The following is a 26,349-nucleotide window of genomic DNA, read 5'->3' as shown; positions in this document are numbered from 1 at the left end:
ATACCAGCCCAGAATTGAAAGAAATAAAGTTGCATCTGTTAGATATAAAATCATAATAGTAAGATATTAAGTTGCAACAATGAGACAAAGTCACATTTTTTAGATATAAAGTCACAACTGTGATATATAAATTCAGATTTGTGAGATTTGAAGTAATTAACATTTTATTTTCTTACTCTTTCTTAGGCAGAAACAACATTCCAGACTGATCAACTAATGTTCAAGTGGGCATGAAAAGCAAGTTCATGTTGTCAGCATTTCAAACTTTAGCCTTAAGGTAAAAAAATATAAGCGTATTCCGTGCAGCTGCAGACCTTGTTTATGCCTGTAAATGCTGTTGTACAAATTCTAAACATCAATAAAACACAAATCATTCAGCACTTATATTAATCACACATGTGCAACTGTCTAAAATTGTACATTTCCTTCAAAGAGCTCACTGGTTTTCTAGAGTTCTGTGTGAGAAGTTAAACAGAAGCCCTCAGTATTAAACCCATTAGAGTGGGATATTCCCACGGACACCGGCAGCCTGTGGGTGCTCACAAACTGCGCATGATGAGTGCAAATCCATTTTCTAAAGTGCCAAATGGTGCAATGTCATCTGTAGGGGACAAATCCTGTCTGCCATATGCTGCAAATGAAGAACCGGAAAACAACTACAACAGCTGGCCACTTGAAAACACAATTTTCATTGCTGCATCATGTAACTGCAGATCCGTCTAATTCAATTATCATTAAAGCTGTAAAAATATTGCTCTTGTGCAAATGCATGGCATGCATGCATTTAGACACCCTGCTACAGAGTATTACGAGACAAGTTTACTCATCTAGGTGATGATATATCCGTACGCTCATCGCACAAGAACAGTAGAGAAATAACAGCGACATTTTCACATCCCTACTTTTTCATACAATGCTTTCTTTGTTGCCCGTGACAGCTCTACCTCTGCAAATGGTATGCACTGCAATAAGAGTATGATTGCCATTCAACAAGAATAGTACAATATCAGACCGTGGTGCTACCAGCATGCCAATCAAATCTTGACAATGCCAAATTAAAGGCCTTGAACTTTCCACTGCACGTTGAGGAAAAGAAATCTGTTATCGTCAAAGTCAGTGCAGTGCACTCAAAGACATTCTTCAAACAATTTGATAAGCACTTTTCTAAATGCATTTTCTGTTTCCAAAAAAAGTATTACATACTCTGAAGAATGCAACTGCCTTTCATGCACTGACATCTTTCATGCCAATGTTTGTCAATAGCAATTTTCAGTGGTTGAATTTCTCTTGCCAACATAACAGGTTATGGAATCAGTTCAAACTAAGAATTAAATGGCCCACAAAAATGATGAAATATGCAATATGTGTTATGGCAACATTTCCTATTTAAATGCTAATTTATGAGATTAGTTAAATAAGTGTTAAACCATTACGTGTATTTAATGCAATTAAAACATTTATCGAATTTGACATTAAAACTGATTTATTCTTTTCTGCCTTTCAAAACAGCGCACGTGCTCATGCCGTAGCCAAGCTCTTGTTTATTCTGCTGTAAATGATAAAGACCTTCTAAATGTCAATTTTATTTATTAATCAATCAAATTATTCATAATTCATTCTGTCAAAATTGACATTTAGGGTTCCATGGACCTTTAAGATCCATGGAATGATCCCAATGGCTTTTCACTCTTAAAATAAAGCGATGCCATAGAATAACCATTTTTGGTTCTCCAAAGTAATTGTAATTATATTACAAGTGTGAGTTCACACTTGGCATGTTTGCTTTGATTAAAACGAACCCTGCTGTGGTTGCTCTGTTAGTGTGGTTTATTTGAATAAGTGTGAACGCTGTCATCCGAACCCTGGTGCGCACCAAACAAACGGACTGAGACCTCTGAAAAGGTGGGTCTCGGTCCGCTTCCAAACAAACTTTGGTGCGATTTGCATAATATGCAACATGGACTAAAAGGGTTGCCAACTGTTCCGAATTAGTCGGGGCGTGCCATATATTGGGCCTAAATTATTTGTCCCGTCCATGACCTCCCTTTTCCCGATTAAATAGACTGCTACGCTGATCTAACCACTGACTAATACAACAGCAACACGACACTTGAGAATGATCACGGTCATCATCCAATTAATCACAGCCACACTCACAAGCATCAGACCATACGAATAACAAACTCTAAATTGATAATTATTTTTTTTTGGGGGGACAAATCATTGTTTTTTGAATCATTGACAAATCAGTGTTGGTGAATTCATACTATACGTGATTATCGTTCTGAAATCCAACATCCATCCATGCAAGAAAATTAAATCTTCCTGAGAGAATAATACGCTGATGTGATTTGCTGACCAAGAAACATTATTTTTTTTCAGGATTCTTTTTTGGATAGAAGGTTTTTTACAAAGTAGATTTATCCAAACTTTAAAAAAAGCTTTTGTAACATTAGAAACTTTACTGTCACTTTTGAAAACTTGAATGCATCCTTGCTGAATAAAAGTAGGCTATTACTTTCTTTAATTTCCTTAAAATGTAGTGTATGTTACAAAAGCTTTCTATTTCAGATAAATACTATCAATTTGAACTATGGTTTGTGTGAAGTGTGATCTTAAAATGTGTTTTAGAATGAAATTGTACATAAATAGGTTAAGCAAAACAAATGTGTGTATCTCTTTAAACACATACAAACCCGAAATTATGTTGTTTTTTTATCGTCATTGTCACGATATTGCCCATCACAGTGCGGTACAGGCTTTAGATCAGTTCGTTTGTGTGTATGACGAAGGGATTCCTGATCCTGTTTTGACTCCTTTACACATTTTTGTTCTCAGCTGTTCAAAATAATATCATATGCAAGCTACGCACATACAACGAGCGCATTTCACATTTCAAGTCGTGATTTATTGTGTTTTGCTTTGCACTGACCCTCGAGATAATTCTAGTACTAATGTGTCTGTTAGGATTGTTCTAGTCTTTCCACTGATGCACTGAGAATACATCTCTGGGCTGACCCATCACAATATGAGTGATATATCCACATAATACAAACTATTGTCTCCTGTATAATATCAATGATATGTATTGATTTTCACAGTACCTTGATATGCATTAGATGTTTTACATTGAAAAGGCAGAACATTTAAATTGCACAAGGAGTTAAAAAATCATCAGTGATATAAAATGTTTATGGTGGTCTGGATTCAAATCCCTGATGATTATATTTTCAGTGATACCAGTGAAAAAACATTTTTGGTTCCTAGAAGTTCTTAAAAGAACCATTATTTTCTTTGTGTGCAGTCGAAAGATTCCAAAGGTTCTCCATAGAATTTTTAAGAGTGTATAACTGATCTTACCCAAATCCTAACCTTAACTATAAATTGGATGGAAAAAGCTGACTCTAGATCAGTGGCTGCAGAAAACAGTCTCAATCTCAAATGATCCATTGTGCAATTCATGGAATGAAGAGATTATTTTTATTTAGATAGTCAAATCTCAGTTTATCTTTGGGATTCTGTGATTGACGCAGATCAACATTTAGCTAAGTCAACAGAGCCGCTCAACAATCCAGAAAAATGAATATTCAGTTTTTCACTTCAGCTGTAAAAGTTGACAGAAAAGAGAAGGAAACATCCCTCACGTCTTATTTCTTTCATTGGGCCTTACACTTAAATGTCAACGCAGATAACGTCTTATTCCTGCACGCTGGCTGACATTAAATGACACCCCGTGCACAGACTTTTATATTGCTTTCTCTGCAAAGTGATTTTGCGGGCTGAATCTTTTCTTTTCTTGCCTGACACGTGTACTGCTATGGTTTCCATTATAACAGATGAATTAAAATGCAGCCAGTGTCCTGGAAGTCGGGTAGTGGAGGAAGACATGAATACATAGTAAACGTGAGGGATTTACTCAGCTGTGCTGAGACTGCTTGACATTATTTGATGCCAGATCCAAAACCCCTTCAAAAACATTGCCCTAGTTTTACTTTCTTCAACTAAAATAACGCTGCAACATGAAGAAAGACTTTTGAAAATAAAATAAGCAGGATTAGTCTTTATAAGTTCATTTAAAGTCGAACATTACCTTTTGAAGAACGGAATTTCCACAAAATGGTGGGTTCAGGTCTTCCGATGGCCAGACACACAAGGCTCACATTACTGCCCTCGTTCACTGAAACATCTGTGGATACGTTTACAATCCTGGCAGGAACTGCAAAAGAAAATATAGCAACATTGTAATCACACATTTGATAAAACTTAAAAAGTGATCATCAATGAGCAAAGAAATCATGACATCATCAGTACCCAGAGGATGTTTTCGATTTATTGTTGTATAAGTCACTTTGATCAGGAGTGTATTTCACTATTCCGTCCTATGGGGGGGATTTAATAGTTGTGTAAGGCTGAACTGTGTTCACTTATGCAACTTGCAAGCAGCAGAGCAGATGCAAGTTACATGTTTTCTGTGTTCCCTAGAAAATTCGTATCCAAAAGACTTGCAACAATAATCCACGGCATGCTGTTATTCATATTTTATTGGGTTGTATGATTTTAAAAAGAAAAACAAACAAAATACAAGCAATGTAAAAAGCAACAGAAAAATAAACAATAATGCAACAATAATACAACGGTCCAGTTTGATCATAATTCATAATCAGCCTGGCAGTCAAGTAGTGTGTTCACAGCTTTATGCTCACCTGCTTTTATTTGATCCAAAAAGTATTAAAAAGTATATATATATATATACACATAAAATTTTCTCCTATCCATAGAGACTGGTGTATAATATATATTTTAAGATCCAATGCCTGTTTCAATTCGGTGGTTATCCTCTAACATTGATTTGATGTAAAGTGTTACTCCACTTTGAGTTTTGAAATCCTTCCCATTTTAGAACCTTACAGTAATTGAATTGATTGTACAATTCTTACTTGATATTGTCAATCAAATGTTTCTTTAAACTTAGATAAATCTTCATTAGAACAACGCATTAGTGTCTCAGTATTACATGCTGTCGCTTGATTGACGTGATGAGATGAGCAGGTCATGGTCTGTTAAGGTAATGTTGTTTATAACTTGACTGAAACTGGAAGTGGTACCCAGACAGTCTGTCAGTTTCTTTGAATGTGTTCCATGTTTTAGTCTGAATAAACCAGCCAGCCAGTATTTCAGAGAGATATTATTTAGTTGGCGTCCTATCAGGCCTGCCTCACATGGGAGCGCCTGCTATCTATGTTTGCTGGAAAAGTAAATATTTTATGTTATATTCAGTTTACTAAAGTTTTAGTGAAGCATCCAGAATTTTTTTAAGGGATGTCGTGCGCGCACGCATAAATACACACACGCATGTACACCAACCATGCACATACACAGTCCAATATGACTGAATAAATGACCTGCAAAATGAGGCCTGGACTGCGAGCACAACACATCTGCTAATACAGATACCGAGGTCCGAGACTTCCAGTAAGTTCTTGCAATTTTTCTGCTGATTTGCTCACATGACATTAAATATTTAGCATATTAATGGCAATGATTCATACAAATGCGTAATGGAAAACATAAATTAATTTTGTTTTAAATAAATCCATTTAACCACATAAGCCACCAGTGTATGACACAATTGTGTCTTATCTATCAAATCATAACAGCAGGAGGAAAGTCCTGATGGGACTAATTAAATTTTTACTGCAGAAAAACCATTTCCTGCCTGTAATAAAATTGAAAATACTTCAAAAGACCAAGTTTCATGAGTACTACAGCTTTGGTGAGTTTGTGTGTTTGTGTGTGTGGCACAAGGTCGAAGGATCAAACCTGGCAAAAATATACAAATACAAATTGTATACAACAATATATATATAATACAATATACAATACTAGGGATGGCCAAGGATTAATCGCATCCAAAATAATATTTTGTGTTTACATAATATATGTGTATGTAGTGTGTATAATTAATTTGTATATATAAATACACACACACATTTTTATATTTAAGAAATATTTGCATGTATATACTTTATATATATTTATACATAAGTAATATTACATATAAATAGAAACATTTGACATATTAATAACACATTTTTCTTAAATATATACATGCATGTTTGGGTATTTATATATACAAATTAATTATACACACTACACATAAATATATCATGTAAACGCAAACTTTTATTTTGGATTAATCGTTGCCCATCCGTATACAATACAGTATATTCTATTTTTCTATACAACATTGTTGAAACTGTAAAATAAAAAAAATAAAAAAATAAAAAATATATATATATATATATATATATATATTGTTTATATATACAACCTCAATCATAAAAATTTGTAAGATTTTTGCTAATTCGTACATATTTTACCAAGTTCGTATAAATTCAAACGAATGACCTCTAACCCTGCCCCTAAACCTACAAATTCATACGAGTGAGGTCCCAGGTTGACAGCATTAAGCATAGTGATAAACTATGTACAACTTCACTAAATAATCTCAACTGAATACCAGCTTTGACATCAACTCTTTAAAAAGAAGGCAGATCGCATGAAAAAACAGCTGGTACTCGAGAGATTGCGAAGATCGCTGAAGCGCCGTCACACCAACACAGAGAGGAATGCAAGTCCTGAATGCCAATGTTCATTGGCTCATTTGAATTCACTCAAAGGCAATTGGTCTCCCTAGCATGATCCCAATTCGATGGAAACTCCTCCGACGAGACGTAAGACTTCCCGAATGAAAGGGAATATTAAATAAAAATTTTTGTGCTTGGATATTACAGTAGTAAAAAGCAAACAGGGATTTGTTTTGATTTAAAGAAACAGCCGCTGAAAAGTTAAACCCCAACAGTTGTACAATATGTGCGTATGTGTTTGTTTATAGTGAGGGTAACCACATTGACCATACCTCTGCAATATTCCAGAGACCACAATCACAGTAAAAGATGTGTAAGAAAGCCCTTCGCTTCTCTCTGGTGAATATTTCATCTTGTGACGAGCACTTTCTTTGAGTCACTGTGCTTTTCCCCAACCCACATTCCTTGTGTTCTCACCACTTCCCTCCCTTACATCAAAGGTATTGTTTCATCCTTGTATCTCAATCTATAATGGATGGCTTCGGCTTTCTAACCATGAATCCCAAATTCAGGCCACTGTTTCAAACAGGCCAGTTTGAGCTTCTCAAAAATGAGAGAGGACAGAGTTCAGTGCATGAACAGGAAAAAGACTATGCTAACATTTTCCAAACAGACACACACGCCGAGTTATATAACTCAAGTTACCTCTCCCCATGACTGTGTGTGTTTGTGGTAAACTGTTGAAAATCAATCCATCACTTCTCTGCCAAATGACAAGGCTCAGCCATCCCTCAAGTTCATGATGGAGTATCTTATACTGTCCAAATTCCCTCCATCTCTGAGCAATACCTGTATTTATAATTGGACATGCATTGGACTAAAATAACTGCACAAGGCAGGAAACCCACAGAAATCAGTGGGAGAAAAACTAATTCTTAAGCTGCCTCTGGTGATATAGCTGCGGCTAATGTTCCACGCGGGCAAATTGCACTGGCTTCGGGTCTACATTTATATTCTCATAACCCTACTGAATCTTTCCAATGGCTCATTACTGCTCTTTAAAATGAGAAAAAGAGCTGCCTCCTGATGCAATGCTGAAAACTAAAGCATACTACATAGAAAACAGACACACGGGACTAGAAAAGCAGCAGCCTTCACAATAGTGTTACAAACAAATACATTTATGTAGTAAGCTTATGAAAGACAAAAATGCATAGAACAATAATTCCACAGTTTGAGATTTGCATTAAAATGAAATAAAATGAAAACAATATTATCTTCCAGTTAGGGGTGTAACGATACCCTCATGACACGAATCGATACATATCACAATATTGTTGCGATACTCCAAGACACATGGTCAAAGGTTAACAACAAATGTACTGTTGATTAGAATGCTAAATTTGGTACATTGTGGGTGCTGGTAACCCAATTCACAGGACAATGATGACACCAGAATAAAAATATTCATGGTTCTGAAACTGAAAATACTGAATTATTTCAGACGAATATGCTTGCACTGTGTCACTGACTAGATATATTTAAAATAATAGTTACTTTTTACTGGTAACATTATCAGGACCCAAAAATATTCCCCCATTGCATTATTATACATTATATTCAACATTATATATATATATCAGTTTAATGTGGTACTGACAGTACAATTCTGAAAACTTTAATTTTTTCCTCACACAGAAATATTATTTTGGGTTAACTACTATACACAATACATATTGTCACTATCCCCGATATCGTTGCATTTTTGTATTGTGATATATTTTTACACACCCACTTTCAATAAGTCTTTCTGAAAGTGAAAGATTATTAAAGTTAAAAATGTTCACTAGAAGTCATATTTGTTTAATTCAATTCTTTATTATTGCGTTTTTAAGTACACTTGACAATGAGCAATTTCTTTGTTACAGTATTTATTCATCTTTGTCAACATCAAATGTTCATAGTTCCTGTTAGCTAAGGTCCAATAATGTTAACTTTTTATTTTGATAATGCATTTATGTTAACATAAAAGCTTCACTGTTAGTTTTTGTAGTTAACTGATGATAACATATGTATCATTACTGTAAACCTTACCAAACAAGCAAACTATAGAAAATTCAAAATATATTTTGTAGCTGCTAATAAGTCTCTATAATGAAGTTTTTGCCACTGACACTCCTTGTATTTTCATTTGAGATCTGTTTTCAAGGATAAAGACTGGCAGCAATCAATTTCCATATGGCTTCCTATTCAGAAATGACACAGCCTATATCCTAGGAGAATTCGTTGGTCAAAAAGGTGTCAATCATCAATTTTTTTTTTCCATCCGTCACTATGGAGTGACAGCGTCAATCATTGTAGACTACCAAAAATACCACCAAAAGCCTACAGTATGTCTCAATGTCTAAAAGATTGCAATGTTAAGTCGCTGATGCCTGTGGGTTTTACATATTGTCAGTAATGTTTTAGAGCATTTAGCATATCATTCACCTTGTTCTTATGCATGAGAAAAGCTTTAATATATCTCTCAGGAAATGCAATATTCTTGCAAGATGCAAGTTTTCTTCTAGCGTAAGATATTACGCAGTACGAGAGAACCTCTCGTAAGAGAACTGTAATTTTATTTTATTTTTAAAATTTAAATGTCTTTTAGATGCTCCATTAGAAAGTCCATAAAGAAAAAAATTTTAAAGCAATGTGCATTACATATTATAAGACTACCCTTGTCTGCCTGCAAGGATTTATTTATTATTTTTTAATATTGGTGGTTTGTTCTTAGCTCAATAGGGAAATCAAACAACTAGGGTGTTTTCATATAACACATGCTGAGTGAACATTATGGTGTGTTTTGTGCAGTGATTGCCTCTTCACTCCTTTCTAATAACAATACTAATGAGTCACATTGTGCCATCAGAGCAAGCTACAGGTCTCTCGCTTCTGGAGAGAGCAGCTCGTTTAGCCGCTTTCAGTTATTACAGTTGTGGAGAAAAGCAATCACAGCACTGCAATCCCATCTCTAAAACATCTGACTGGCACTGCTGCGGCCGAAACAACTCAAAACACTCACAATGACACTGTTTCGAGGTCGATGATGATGAAGCAGCATCAACTGTGCCTTATTATCGACAGTTATTCATTAGACTGGTGTTTTGTTATTGGCATAAAGTCTGGTCCATGAACCACCTATAAGAGAGGAAAGGTCTGGCGGACCACTCAAAGCTCATAACGCAATACTGATTTAATTGTCAGTACTACTACAGTCAAATGTCCACCAAACAGAACCAAAACCTAACATATAAAACATAAACCTTGTTAAAAGCTTATACTGCAAGTGGCTAATATTTAGAGATGTTTGAATGTTTAAACAAAACATGTAGATGCAGATTGGAATAACAAGCCTCAAAAGTATTACTTTAGCTACCATAGCAGAATGTCATTTCTGAATGTGGTATGTGTCCAAACTCCCACAGTCTCCCACAAACCCTGTATTTTCACTTGTATATTCAATCTCGCAGAGGGTTAAAATAACCGAAGCAGAAGGCAGGGCACCCACAGAACTCAGTGGGTGAAAAGCAGATCCCGCACTGCCTCTGGTGATATAGCTGCTGCTAATGTGTCACCCTGGCAAATTGCACTGGTTTTGTCCTCCCATTTATATTCTCATAACCGTACTGAATCTTTTCAATGGCTCATTACTGCTTTAAAATGAGGCAAAGAGCTACTCCTCAATCCAGTAACAAGAGGCGAAGCTTATTACACAAATGTGCAGCGAATTGAGAGGCCGTCTTATCCTTCTCCCCGTGGAAGGAGAAAGTACGAGACTAATCTAAAACAGAGACACATCATTAGACTTGAGCAAACGAAAGACTATAATCCAGCTTGTTGTTTGCGTGGCCATCTAATTAAATTGCCCTGTGACACATAGTAGTCTTTATGTCATCCTGCTCATCAGGTAATACGTGTTTGAATGACTTTAATGAAATGGTGCAACAAAGGTGCTTTGATTTGGATGAACATTCAAGAGCTCCAAAACCTAGTGAGCACCCAAAGAACACCCGAAATCAATTCAAATCAAGCCAACTTATGTTTTATGGCACTTTATGCAACAAAAATCATAACAGCTTCGCAGTATTAACAGAATCAATGAAGCAAACTTCATCAATTATGAAACTTCACTAATTCTGCTTTAAGACAGCTGTAGCAAGACAACAGTGTCATTATACTGCTTAGCTCAGCTCAGTAAATGAAACCAGTTCGATTCAGAAAGCAATAAGCAGCTCTACCGAACACAGAAATGCCAGAACCTTATAACCGACACAAATAGCGCTATAACAAAAACTAACCAAAAACTATAAAATAATTGTACACTTCATTGCAAGTGTGGCAGAGCGGGTTAGATCCCGCTCTATTATTTGTGGGTCGTCACATGAGTGATAGATGTGACAGCCTAGTGGCCGCAGTCCCTGGCCTATTAAAGACGGCGCTGTGTTTATGTCACCTGGTCATTGTTAGCTCCGCCCCTTGGCGCGGGTGCGTAATGTTTCATTCATGTATGTAAGCTGCTGTGAGCAACCGTACGCCTATGCGGTTCCGTGATGATCACCTGGGTACGTAAAGTTATTCTTTTAATTAAATATTTTTACTAACCAACTGATGTTTTTAGCAGGTTATTGATTCCTTTGAGGATGCTCTGTCTTAACGTGGCCGTTGGGCTGATCGTTTTCTGCATAAAGGCCATTTAGGAAATATACAAAATGAAAATTAAAAAAATACATTTTTAAATACATTTTTAAAAAATAAATAAGTTTAAGGAAAATGCTGCTGTGTTTTGTTCGTTTTCAACGCTACGGCCATTTGATTCGTTCACCGCTGCATGTGCTGAAGTTGTGTACGTACGTGGGCTCGCTCTTCAGTCATATTACTTATTGGCTTTGTGTGCAAGTTTGTGTGTTTCTATACTCTGTTTTTGTTTTTGTTTTGATATTGATTAATTTGTAATTTATTAAGTTGCGTGTGGCTTTTGGATAAGATACCTAGCTATGGGTAAGCCTCAGCCATCTCAATTAAATTTATTTTATTATGTGTGTTGATACTGTAAATGGTGCTGTACTAGTCATTGGAGTGACATTCTGCCTTGCAGTAACCTGAAAGTTTTATTTATTGATGTGAACTTAATAAACTAACTTTTGTACTGATATCCACGTCTCTTTGCCCTCCATGGTAACAAACCTGTGTGCCCTATTTCCAATGGGTAGTTACTTCCCCATTTCTCTGAGAAGGGGTGGTGTAGTCAGCTTGTCATACTTAATTACCACTATATGATTTGGTATTTGTCAGCCGTTTACCTCCACCATGCTACACAAGCTAAACTTCTGATGATCATCTTCGCCTCCTGCAAAGACCTCCAGCTAATAGAACATATGGAGTGTGATCATCACCTTTGATGCACTACCAACTCTGAACTGAATTTTTTCCTTCCCCTTTTCCCACTTGAGTCGCACTTTGCTTCTTATCCTCACCGTTTCTTCGCTTGCTAACAGTCTTGGACTTCCCGCATGGCCTACATATGCCTCTGCTTACCTGCACTGGCATCTCATCCTCTACTTTGGCAAACACACTAAGGAGGACGAAATTTGAATTTGAAATTTTTGGAAAAATCTGCATTAATAAAATACATTCTCAATTTTTTTTTTTTCAATTTCATAAAAAAAATATATATATATATATATATATATATATATATAACGTTAATCTTTGTTGAATTCATCTTTAATTGATTAGAAGGATTTCTATACATTTTCCATTTCTAAAGTCCATTCTTTCCCAGGCTCAAATTTCCAAACCTCTGTGGATTTTTTCAGACACCCTGCAGGTTCGCCCTGCCATACTCCCTGCATGCCTGTGATCGACTTGTTTCGGCCTATCAGAAGCTAACGCGGTCTATTTTCAGGTGTGATTTATAGTTTCCTGGTCTATCTAGTAAGCGTTCTAAATGTGTTAATTGTTTGTTCATGTTAGTTCACGGTGCATTAACTAATGTTAACGAATAAAACTTTTGATTTTAATAATGTATGAAAATGTTGAAAGTAACATTACCAAAGATTAATAAATGCTGTATAAGTACAGATCAGTATTAGTTCATGCAAATAATGCAGTTAACTAATGTTAACGAATGAAACCTTTTTGTAATAGTGTTACCAATATTAAATAGAAAAGTAAATATGAAAAAATTATGATAAAAATTCCGATGTTTAATTTTTAGCACATTTTTGTATTATTCTGCATATGAAAAAAAAAAAACACCATTTAAAAAAATGTTATGACCAATCAACCTTGGTGAAAAAAACAGGTGAGAACTAACAAATGAATACCATGTTCTGTTTATTAAAATCAAACTTCAAGCAGACGGAGAAACATCTTGAAAACTGGGATTGACAGGTGAAAAAAAAAAGAATATTTGCAAAAATCTGAAATTAACAACACTTCTCTCATTAGTTTAGATGGCATAATTTCATCTGGCATCAAAGCATCACTCAAATGTGTTTGCTCAAGTCTGTGCTTTTTGTTTGTCTGAACAAATCCTCTGTGCAATGACGTCTTGGGAATCGTCTCACTGTTTCATTGTTTCTGTACTTGTTTTCATTGTTATTCGGGGGAAAAAGCAAAGAGGTTTTGTTGATATAACAACAGGGACAATAGTGCTCCATTTTACATCATCAACGACTATCATTGCCACGACCTAGGTTGCTCTAAAACATTTCTCTTTCAAGAATCAGGAGATGACCTTTACTTCATATTCTGCATATAGGCCACCCATTTAACACTGCACTATGAAACACAAATGATATGCAACAATGAAATCGTACATTGTTGCATATCACTGGCCGGTACAACAATTATGATTACTTGGGTTCTAAAACAAAGCATATACTGTTTTAAATGATCATTAGAGGACACTGGTGAAGAAGTGATAGACCAAACACTGGAGATATTTTTCAATGAGAATACAGGGCCAAATTGGCTGTGAGTTCATTACAACAGCCCCATTCTAGCCAGCTTCAGTCTACACACCACCTGTGTGTGCCTGTTCTTTCGATGCTAGCTGAGAGAGACAAAACACAATTTTGTGAGCTCATCCATTACAGATCTCACTACCCTGTGACCTTGAAACAAGCTAATGTGCTGTACCTACCATGAATATGCAAATCATGGACTCATCTCATATTAGCCTGTTTACCTTACCCTACCTTAGACATTTTGATATTCATTTAAAAGACACTTTAGTTGAGTGCAGGGTTTGGGTCAGAGTTTCCTGAAATAAAATTACACTGAGCTGTATTTCTCGGCTCATAAACTACAAATATTGCATTTTTGTATCTTTTTGAATTTTTGTGCACTGTGCTTCAGTAAACATATGCCTGAGAGATAAAAACAGACAGATTTACTATATTACAAAAATATGTTGAAACTGAAAGCTGGATATCATATTTAGTCATATACGATCGCTTTTCACCAAAAACAATGGCGATGGATATTTTGTTTCTGCTGAGTCGCAATTGTAATAACTAAAATAGCTATTGCTTTTCGTTTCAACAAACCTACATGCTATCAAAATGACTTTTCTCTTCATAAATGTTACTTTAAAGGTATAGTTCACTTTGAAATTAATTTTTGATATGTTTTAGCTTTCCTCAAGGGCATCCAAGATGTAGGTGTCTTTGTTTCCACAGCATTTTCAATTTTGACATTTTTCGGTCTGTCAGTCATATAATGGAGGTCTATGGTCACCACCTCAAAGAGCATGTACAGGGAAGTCCAAATTAAACATGATTTAATGACTCGTAAATGTAAGTACACACTGATGGCCTAAGACATGAAACGAGCGGTTTGTGTGAGAAAACGAACAGTATTTATATAGTTTTTACCTCGTTAACAGCCGTCGAACTGATCTGAATCAGATCTCCAACTGAACCGAACTGAACTGTCTCCAGACGTTACGCCAGAAGTGATCTCTCGCGCGTCTACGTCACGCATTGTTTACACAGAGATTTCGGAAGTTTTACCTTTCACTGAACATATTTAGATATATCGAAATCGTCTTCCATTGCGATCTCCCGTTCATCTAAATATGTTTAGTGAAAGGTAAAACTGCCGAAATCTCTGTGTAAACAATGCGTGACGTAGAAAAATGTCAAAATTGAAAATGCTGTGGAAACAAAGACACCTACATCTTGGATGCCCTTGAGGTAAGATAAAACATATCAAATTTTAATTTCAAAGTGAACTATCCCTTTAAAGTGAATCTACAAAATACATGGTTTGCCGCCAGCTTTTCCCACAAGACTTAAAGGGATACTCCACTTTTTTTTGGAAAAAGGCCTTTTACCGTTTTCGAATCAATTCAGCAGATTTTCTGATATTTAGAAGAATATCAGTAACCAGACAGTTTCTGGTCCCATTGACTTCCATAGTATATTTTTTTCCTACTATGGTAGTCAATGAGACCAGAAACGGTCTGGTTACTGATATTCTTCTAAATATCAGAAAATCGGCTGAATTGATTCCAAAACGGTAAAACCCAACTGTTTAACTCTGGGGGGGTTGTAAAATGAGCCGATTTCCCAAAAAAGTGGAGTATCCCTTTAACTAGCATAACCAGCCAGATTATTTTTTTTAACAAGAATAAACCAGTAGTCTATGTTTTTTTTTTTTTTTCAGCAGCAATGTTCCTCTAAATGCAAGTACATAAAATAAGAATATTTTTTCCTTCCTAGACTATAATGACCTTCATTTGTCTTCTCCATGTAGTGGTTTTATAAGAATAATGCTTTGTGTACCTCATATAAGGATCTCAGAGGAAAACCTCAGGTTTCGAATTGCGCTGGACGCTAACACGTCGCATGTCTCCTCTCGCGTTTCATCCGATCGATGCATCCGATCGATGACGCGGAAGACGATGAGGCCATTTACAGAGACACATACCCCCAGCTGCAGTCATCAAACACATAAATAGATGTAGCGCTAATATGCTACAGTCAATCGAATGGAACACTGTCCCGTTCGTGAAATGCTAATGAATGACCTAAAACCGGAACGAGAGCAAGTGTGAAATATGTTAGGACACTTAAAAACAAGCACGCAGATGTCAAGCGAGATACGTGAGAACGCTACCGTAGGCACACTTTGATTTTTTAGCAGAGATGAGGCAATAACAAGCTTCAGAGGCTAAGGGTTTAAGAGAAATAGAGCCACACTTGATGACAGGAATAGACAGCGTGCTACAGTTTGTGTAGGCAGACTTTAGCTGAGCGCGGCAAGATTTAACAAAGCTGAGACAAAGCATTACAGTAAAGACACACCGAGGCCCCATCTGTTCAGAAAGCTCTCAGATCCGTTCTCAAGAACACTAGGCGGAAATTGTAGACCACTCAGCATGCAACCATAGGGTGCAAGGGAAAAGGAGCGCTGCAAACAATTCAATATCTTAAGTGCACTTTTGAGTGCCACAACACAGACTCCAGCATGTTTATGTTGTGCCACGTAGATGCAGAGTGTCGAACTGCACGATAAAACAAGCAAGGCGAATGATTGATTCATTAAAACTGGGATGAAGACTTAATAATCAATTGAATCGCAGGTTAAGCGGGAACTGAACAGGCGAGTCAAACTCCAATTTACGCTTTGTGTTTCTAATCAGAAAAAAATAAGCTGTTTGTTCGGTTATTTAAGCCTGCGGTGATTAGTGTCAGGGCAAAGTACTAAAGGTTAATGAGCATTTGATAAGGCGCCATTTTATTAACCAAAACACTTTTTTTCCCTCGTTGAAACAGAAATTCTGACACTTTTTCTGACTCCACAGATGGTCTGAGAAATGTGATAAAAATGGTTACACAATTCAGAATTGTGCACCCCAAGCCGGGATAGATTTGGCCATATGCGACATTAATCATTTTTTGCTCACAGATATGAAGGCGATCGACTGCACTGTAAATCATGACAAAGGTCTGAGTATCGACACTTGATTTAGTGAGGAGAAAACAAAGCATCTGCTCTTTTTTTCCGGAGCTCTCTGGGCTGCACGTCTTCAATCAATATCCATCAACGATTTTGAAATTACACCCAGATTAAATCCCAATTTCATCACCAGGAGTCACATCTGCTGAGTTTCATTTAATTACATCAGCCTAGAAAAGGAGAATCAAAATTGTTTGTCAACCGTTATTTGCACACCGAAATGTCCACAAAATCCCAAACCAAAGCGAAGCTTGTTTTCGACAGGGTTTCGTCATCCACCCTTCACATGATGTAAAGATTCCACTTTATAAGACATGGTAAAGATCCCCTTAAGATTTACCTTGTACAATGAGGTGCACTTTTGTCGATTCTGGTTTCTTGTTCGTGAGGATTGAACATACGTACGGTCCCTCGTCGTATAAGTTCACGTTTAGGATTTTTATACTGTATTCAGTGACTGCTGTGTTTAGTAGGACCACCCGGGGGTCCAACGACCATTTTTCATTCCCCGTGAAGAGGATAGTGGTTCGGTTGAGCCATGCCACCCGTGATACTTTGTTGTCAACATTGCACCTGTTGAACGACACAAACAGAAGAAAAAAAACATGATTATTTGCTGTACGTTACATATAAAAAATAAGATCCTCAGTCGTACACAAGAAGACATCATTATGCAATTTAACAGCTCTTGAAATGATTCAGATATATTTTGAGGAACTATAATGAAAGTCAAAGGGCACTATTTTAACGATCTGAAACGCACGTAACTTTGTGGGCGGGTCTTGGGCGCTGTTGCTATTTAACCAGCAGGATAAATGACTCTTGCGCCCGACGCAAGTTTAAAAGGGGTTGGTCTGAAAGAGCTTTATTATTCATAGGTGTGGTTTGGACGTAACGGGAAACAAACCAATGGACCAGAGTGTCATATATCACATTCCCTTTAAGAACATGATGAACGAGGTGCGCTTGTTCCATGGCGCAATGCTATTATAACGGCGCATTTACCTGGCGTGCTTCACAATCGGTTCACAACCGAAGAGATCGATGTTCTCGTCAAGGCCGTAAAAGAAAGAGAAGTGACAAAACCCACCCAAATTAGCTTCGGTTAAACATATATATATACATATATGATAATTTGGGTAAATGTGTAAGGTTTATGCCTATTTTTCCCATCGCCATGAACACAACAATTATTTCCCTCAGGTTTTAATAGTTTTTCTTATAATAATGTATCATTTTCAAAAAGTAAAATGCATCTGTGTAGATGAGAGATGAGAGAATCATCTACAGTGTATGCACATTGTTCACACTCTGTATTACGGCCAAGCATGCACACTTAAAATAGCATTTGAATGTATGTGCAACGTCCCACTGACTTTAGACTAGTTTTTTTTTTCTGGTCAGTGGCGCAATTTTCTTCTGGAACTGCAAAATAGCACCAAGGAATGTTAGCGCCAAAACACGCCTCATTTTTTGTGCCAACCCGCCCAGGGAGCGCAAGTTCAAGTTTGCCGGCGTGCGTCTGTCGAGGGAAAAGCCCGCTTTGCGCGGGTGTAAAATAGGAAAGATATATGCATCGGTGTACGCATTTGCACCGGGTGCAAGTTAGGGCCCAAAGTGTTATAGTTTAAATGAAGAAGTCATATTGGGACAGCATGTTCAATTATGTGCTACACTTTCCTTAATGTCTTTTTAACAGTAGGAAAAGGTCAAGCTATATGCTAAGAAAACAATCATTTATTTCTAGAAGCAACCCTGGAGTCCAAACCCAGGGTCTAACCTTCAATTCTAAAGACTTTACAGGAGAAATATCATAATGCACATAATATCACTTCCGCTTCCTACCTTGGAATGCAAAAGAGATATGTGACAAGGCAACGAGTAATATAAATATGTATAACTGTCCTTTTTCTTTCCTTTTCTATTACATATTGAAAACCAGTTAGAAAATGACAATAGCTTTTCATCTTATCCATTTCAAATAGCCGTGAGGAAAAATTTGAGCAATTCCGGGCAACAGCCACCTTTCAGTTCAGAAGAATCTAGATATGACACTACATTTGTCTCCTTCACAGGAAAGGACATTTCTTAAAACTGCAGAAAAAGACCTAGAGGCGTTCATATACTTATCTTTTTTTTACCCTTTTCTAAACTTTTGAGTGACGGCTCTAAAGGTTAGGACTAATTGAAAGTCAGAGTTACATATTCAAAAACGGAGGCCATAATCGCATGCAAGGAAATCTACTTTCTCAAAAGGAACACACTGTTTTCATGGTTTTATTTGTCATTTGCTATCTGGCATTTGGTTTATTTGTCAATACAGGCTTAACAATGGCACAAAATGTGCTGCGTTGACATGGTTTTTCATCAATGACATCAACGAATTTTCAAAACACCATTGCCAAACCGTTCACGTCAGCATGCCAAAACACTGCAATAATTCATATTAGTCTTTAAGAGGGCTTCACGCTCAAGGTCAATATCAGTAAATGGATTATCAGACCCTTTACTGGTGAATTTCCCGGCTCTGAAAATTAGTCAACAAGAGAGCTCTCTTTTGGCAAATCTGGAGGGCAACAATTGCAAGTGTGAAGTGAATGCTTTCTCAGGATATTCTTCAAAGGGAAAAGCTCATTCAGACTCTGTTAATCTATGCAGAGTGCTGGAGCGCAAGAGAGCTTGCAGAGGATTTGAACCATTGAAAACCACAAGATTAAGCTCCGGTCTATAATCATGCATGCTCTGCAGTTTTTGCTTGGGAATCACTGTGTACATTCAAACAATAGAATGGATGTTTTAAAAAGTTTCGGTCTAAAAATAACCCCATAGTCGCTCTATGCTTGGCCTTAACACCTTAAAAGTGTTGCGAAATCTACTGTTCATATTTAACGTATTGGTGCTGTGGGCCTAATATCCCTCAACTTAATGCTTGCTTTCCCCTCCATACCAAAAACGTCTTATAACTACCAGAAAAACGTCCTGCAAAATGTTATTATGCACATTACGCAGCACCCTCCATCTTCCAAAACTGCACCGTTCATCATGTCCCAATATGCGTCTAGTAGATAAGTGTATGGATTTACCCTTATTCTGGCTGAAAGCGACAAACTAAGCCTGAAACACCAATATAATGACATTAGCATGATGGAGGCTGCGGCAAAAGTTAATTCTCTGTACAAAAGTTACATTTTAAGGGGCTTATTGGTGAAAGCCTTGCACTGTGAATTGGAAGGTCATGGTTCCAATCCCACAGTGGGCACCTTCTCTGACCGCTCTGAGCAGGACGGCTCACACACCTCATCTGCTCCAGGGGTGCTGTGGGACAGATGATTGCGTGCTCTGAATTTCTGCATCTGCCGGTGACAGATTAGATTAGCAATATTGCAAGATAACGACTTTGCATAGTGGCTGGTTGAAAAGTCCTACAAAATGTGAAAAGAAGCTGTGATTTTAATACAAACTTAGCGTTGGAGGTGATTATAATTATCTTAAACAATCTTGAATCTTCAAATATACAAATATTTATGTTTATGCAATAGCAGGTCAAACAGAACTCTGTAATGTCATCATGCAGTATTATGCTTCACATCAAACTGCATGCATACATTTATAATGATCCATTTCAAACAGCCGCCGCACACATTTACATATGCATATCAACCAATGGATCCATTATAAATGCAATATGCTAAAAAGACCACCCTCACTGTGCTCGAATTGACTGTCACTTAAATGTAAGGCTGAGGGAAAAGCATATGGATTTTTCCACTCAGAGCTAAAAAGTAAGAGGTGCTTCTTGGAAGGCAGAGCCTCCATTATCCAGCATTGACAGGGTGAGATCAGGCCTCATTCAGTGAACTAATGACTCTGTCACACCAGTCCCTTGCACTTCAGCCTAATGGACTGTCAGCCACATTGGTGCGAGATCGTTTATATGAAGAAATATCTTCTAAACTCAAGCATGTTCTAAAATACATAGATTGATTACCAATATTTCCCACAACAGTCTTATTCAGAGAGAAAAAAGGCTACGTTGTCTGAATAAAGCTTGTTTTACTTTATGTATTGGAGGAATGTATTCTTTAAATATATAAAAAAAAAAATATCTTGCAGACTTTTCATGATGATGTCACATGGAGATGTAATATAATAGTGGTATAATCTGATATGCTGGTTTTAGAGAAACCCAGTTAGATGACTAGCTAAACTAGTTGAGCACCAACTCAAGTAATCTAAATCATCTAGGCCAAGGCTAGGCAAGTTCGGTCCAAGAGAGCTCCTGACCTGCAGAGTTTGGCTCCAACCCTGAAAAAGAAAAACCTCTTTCCACACTGAATTAAAAACAGGTATTTTTTTTAATCAAATTTGCGTATTACGTTATAAACTTACAATGCAGTTGTGTGATATATATAGTCGCAATTGCATGCATATAAATTCAGATAAAGCATGCAGTTATGTAAATGAGACATTCATTGTGCATCAGCTTCATTGATTTTAATAGAACTTTGTGAGATCGCGATAAAGTTGTTTAACTGCTTTTTAACGATAAAAAAATAAAATAAAAAAAATCTGCCGTGTTAAATCCTCTAAATGTTTTGAGGGCATTTCGTACATCATAAAAAAGTCTGCCAACTTACAACAACTAAAACCAAGTTGTTTTTTGGTGCTTTAATATTCTATTCTGATAAATTCTCGATCTAGTATTAACTCTCTTAATAAATCAAGAAAAAACTGATGGCCTTTATAGGGGTTAAACCGGTGACAAACATAGGGCACAACAATTTTTATTGTTTTGGCGATGAGAACGAGAGGCTATTTCATATAATGACACCTGCCATATTTTTCATATCACTGCTATGCCTTTTTTAAGATATGAGTAGGTCACTGAGACTGTGCTCTGGGGATTCGGTGCTTGCAGATCATTGTCGGCAGACGGCCATGTGGTCTCAGGGTGAGATTAATGACAGGCAGGCTTTATGTGATGGGAGACTGATGAAGGCCATTACACCAGGGGCAATGAATGGTGGCCACTCTGTTTTGGGCTTTCAGATAGAGGGGAAACAGGAATGATTTCCCCAACCAGACACCGACAGCAGTGTCGTGAGTTACATATTGGGATTAGCCGTGGGATTTAGTCACAAATATTGTCACACAGACAATCATGTATTAAGATAGTGAATTCACATAACCCTTCAGCAAGATCTGCTTCGAGTTGAGCTCTCCAAAATGGATAATGTGAGAAGAATATTTTTTTTTTCCATAGAACAGCATTTATCTGAAACAGAAAGCTTTTGTAATATTATATACTAACGTTTCAAGTCAGTACTATTTTTTAAAGAAATTATTACTTTTATTCAGCAAGGATGCATTAAATTGATCAAAAGTGACAGTAAAGATATTTATACGGTTGCTATTCAAATTTGTTTTACACTGTTTTCAACAATGAGCGGCAAATCATCATATTAGAATAGAAAAATGTTTTTTGCCAGAAAAAAAAATATGTGTTTTTAAGATATTTTGAAATATAGAAAGCAAACTTTTAAAATTGAAATGATATTTCAAAATATTACTGTTAAATAAAAATAAATACAAGCAAATTATAAATAATTATGACGTGGAGTCAAACTAGAATTGACTTATGTTGGGGAAGTACATTATAGTATTCTTGCTAAACAAGATGTCATATTTCTAATGAGAATGACTCTAAACATGGTTCCTAAGCAGGATGCTTATGTCCCACGGATGCTTCAAAAATATTCCCATGCAGAAGCAAAAGCATTTGCTTTTCTGTACCTCATTCAAGTCTCCTGAGTGAGCCGTGGTCCTCGTTTGAATTGAAATAGCAGTACAATAGTACGGGGCGCCACTTGTGATTGCCACTTTTGTCACTGCTTTCAAGGTGGATGCACTAACATTCTATTTGTGTCAGTCCTCTGAGGATTCGTCTGAAGGCCTCAGCCCACCTCTATAGCTAACTAGTCATGTGGATGAATGGCCTGCAGAAGTATGAAGAGAAACTGCCATTTTTGGCCCATCACTCAAGAACACGAGAGACAGACAAGCCCGAGAAATGCAGCCGTTTGCTTTGTCCCACACAGCAGTATCTCCACATCGAAGACCAGAAGCTTCACCAGACACAGTGCTGGAAAATGTGACATTGAGAATGAAAATAATACAAAAAAAACAAAAAAACAAATCGCCAATAATGGTAACACTTTACAATAAGGTCTCATTTGTTAAAACTAACATGGACAATGAACAATACATTTGTTACAGTATTTATACATATGTGTTAATGTTAGTTAATAAAGATACAAAAATATGTTAATGTTATTTAACAATGCATTAACTAATGTTAACAAATACAACTTTTCTAATTTATTATTAAATGTTAAAATAAACATGAACTAGGAATTATAAATGCTGTAGAATTATTGTTAATTCTTAGGTCATGTTAACTTAACTAATGTTATCTAATTAAACCTTATTGTTAAGTGGTACCGTATTTTTCTTATTTTATAGAGCAAATGTGTTTTTTTGAGACACATGCATACCCTCTCATACACACAAACATGTCTGGTTCACTATCTTTGTGGGGACTCTCAAATGACGTAATGGTTTTTATACTGTACAAACTGTATATTCTATCCACTTACACTAACCCTACTCCTAAACCCAACCATTACAGAAAACTTTCTGCTTTTTTACATTAAAAAAAACAAAAACATTCTGTATGATTTATAAGCTTGATTCATCATTGGGACCTCAATTTAGGTCACAGCATCCAGTATGGGGCAGTCCTGTGGGCAAAAATACCTTGTTGATGTTAGAGGTCAGAGGAGAATGGGCCGACTGATTCAAGCTGAGAGAAGAGCAACTTTGACTGAAATAACCACTCGTTACAACCGAGGTATGCAGTGAAGCCACAACACGCACAACCTTGAGGCGGATGGGCTACAACAGCAGAAGACCCCACCGGGTACCACTCATCTCCACTACAAATAGGAAAAAAGAGGCTACAATTTACAAGAGCTCAACAAAATTGGACATTTGAAGACTGAAAAAATGTTGCCTGGTCTGATGAGTCTCAATTTCTGTTGAGACATTCAGATGGTAGAGTCAGAATTTGCATAAACAGAATGAGAACATGGATCCATCATGCCTTGTTACCACTGTGCAGGCTGGTGGTGGTGGTGTAATGGTGTGGGGGATGTTTTCTTGCCAAACTTTTCTGTTTCTGACCATGCCCATCCTCTAATGGCTACATAATGCACCATGTCACAAAGCTCAAATTATTTCAAGTTGGTTTCTTGAACATGACAATGAGTTCACTGCACTAAAATGGCCCCCACAGTATATACTGTATATAAAAAATAAGTGGTATAAGTTTTTGCGTTCAAGTCTTACCTCGAGATATGTATTCAACCTCAAGTAACATCAAATCCAGTGTACACACGTGTGCTACATATGCTGTCGTCTGGGTACAAATTTCCTTGATAAACCTTGAAGGACATACTGCTAAGTGGGAGTATATTCACTGTGTCTATATTGTGCACTGAATGTCACATTACAGCCGAACAGAGAGCAAATGCACCATAAAAGGATAAAATAGTAGAAAGACATGAAGGAGAGAAAAACTAGATGTTGAATATACCTTGGAGGAAGGTCAAGTCACTGAAAATGCACCAAGTGAACAACATCTCCTAAACAAGGCATATACCAGACAAAATCCATTCAGTCGGAAGGGTTTACGAAAGGATGGTTGGTCAGAGAACTGTACTTTAATACTGTTCAAGGAAAACACTAACATGTATATTGAAAACTGAAAAGAGATTAAAAAAAGCTTGAATAACTGAGACCCACCAAGCAAGCTATCGTGAACATTTTTAAAAACAATTTTTGAGAAAATGTACCTTGAATGCCATCAATCCGAACCCCCTTTTTTTTTTTTTTAAGAAATAGCCAACAGCACTTTCACACTTTTTCACACACTTGCAATACTATACATACAAAAAATACCAGCATGAGGTGTTGAAGTTCACGGCCACCAGAAAAGAGTTGGCAAGGTCTCATTTGAAGATGAAAAGAAGAAAGTCCCCCTCCGGAAACATCAGGCAGCTGGACTCAAAACAAAGGATTCTGGTCTTAGAACCTGAGGGTGTTTAGCCAGCACTCCCTATAAACTCTGCAGTATTCAGTAAAAGAGAGCTGCATGGAATGACAATCCACAGAATTTCCCAAGAGACAGCTATCCAGGATGATCCTCTCTTTATCTGGATCCCTTCTGTAGACACCTATTTATAGTTCCCGTGGTAATAGTTGGATGGGAGGTTTAATCGGTACAAGCTCATTTTCAGCCTCCATGATGTTCTACAATATTTAAACCGAACCACACAACATGGTCATAGACTTTAAGACAGTATGGATGGTTTTAATAAAATCCCTGGTCTACAGCTCAGACTTAAATTGTCTATGTATGTGATCTAGCGGTCCAGTACACATGACCTCGGAGAGGCAGGTTTGAACTTTTAATTTTTCTCCAAACTTAGTGAACTTTTGGTTGGACTTCATATCTATGAAGGTTGCACTCTGGAAAATACATGAGCTGAGTGGTTCATTTGTCTTACTGTAAAAATACGATTTGAACAAATCTCATAAAGATGCTGTACAAATATGCAAGGCATCTGTCATGATTCACGTCTGTGTTCCCCTGTCTTGTCCCATGTTAGCAGTTCCCCGTTATGTTTATTAATCTCTCCAGGTGTTTCCAATTAGCCCCGCCCCCTTGTTATCTTGTTCAGCTTGTTTGCATGTGTTTTTAAACCCCTGTACTTCAGTTGTTGTTTATAGGTCGTTGTTGCTTGTAGCAGTTTCCTATATTCCTGTCCTGAGTTCCGTGTTTGCCATGGATTACCTGTTTTATTAAAGTAGTGCTTGCATGTGGATTCTCTCTCTGATTCGTTCCAACTTCATTGTTACAGCATCTCACTTTCATGATACGAATGTAACAGGAAAGATTGAGGGCTCTTTATATAGTGTTTAACGGTGAAGACATACTATTTTGTAAATATATTTTATACAGATGGATGGATGGATATATATATATATATATACACACATGTGTGTGTGTATATATATATATATATATATATATATATATATATATATATATATATAGTATATGTGTGTGAATTTATATGTGTGTGTATATACACTCACCTAAAGGATTATTGGGTACACCAGACTAATTCTGTGTTTGACCCCCTTTCATCTTCAGAACTGCCTTAATACTACGTGGCATTGATTCAACAAGGTGCTGAAGGCATTCTTTAGAAATGTTGGCCCATATTGATAGGATAGCATCTTGCAGTTGATGGAGATTTGTGGGATGCACATCCAGGGCACGAAGCTCCCGTTCCACCACATCCCAAAGATGCTCTATTGGGTTGAGATCTGGTGACTGTGGGAGCCATTTTAGTACAGTGAACTCATTGTCATGTTCAAGAAACCAATTTGAAAGGTTTCAAGCTTTGTGACATGGTGCATTATCCTGCTGGAAGTAGCCATCAGAGGATGGGTACATGGTGGCCATAAAGGGATGGACATGGTCAGAAACAATGCTCAGGTAGGCTGTGGCATTTAAACGATGCCCAATTGGCACTAAAGGGCCTAAAGTGTGCCAAGAAAACATCAACCACACCATTACACCACCACCACCAGCCTGCACAGTGGTAACAAGGCATGATGG

At 36.9% G+C, this 26,349-nt stretch overlaps 1 protein-coding gene across 3 annotated transcripts in view; it reads right to left on the bottom strand.

The window, feature by feature from the left end:
- opcml (opioid binding protein/cell adhesion molecule-like) overlaps positions 1–26,349 on the bottom strand; it is a 241,637-nt gene that overhangs the window by 104,743 nt on the left and 110,545 nt on the right. For all 3 annotated transcript variants that reach the window (XM_089126127.1, XM_089126129.1, XM_089126128.1), the window contains 2 exons: positions 16,942–17,174; positions 4,091–4,216 (listed from right to left, as the gene is read on the bottom strand). In XM_089126127.1, the coding sequence (XP_088982253.1) occupies positions 4,091–4,216; positions 16,942–17,174 (359 nt within the window). The remainder of the gene's footprint in view (positions 1–4,090; positions 4,217–16,941; positions 17,175–26,349) is intronic.

This window comes from Pimephales promelas, chromosome 23, assembly GCF_988280905.1.
Source record: "Pimephales promelas chromosome 23, fPimPro1.hap1.1, whole genome shotgun sequence".
In the NCBI taxonomy this organism is placed as follows: domain Eukaryota; kingdom Metazoa; phylum Chordata; class Actinopteri; order Cypriniformes; family Leuciscidae; genus Pimephales; species Pimephales promelas.
The sequence above is the reverse complement of the archived record's forward strand: the minus strand, read 5'-3'. Positions and strand labels throughout refer to the sequence as shown.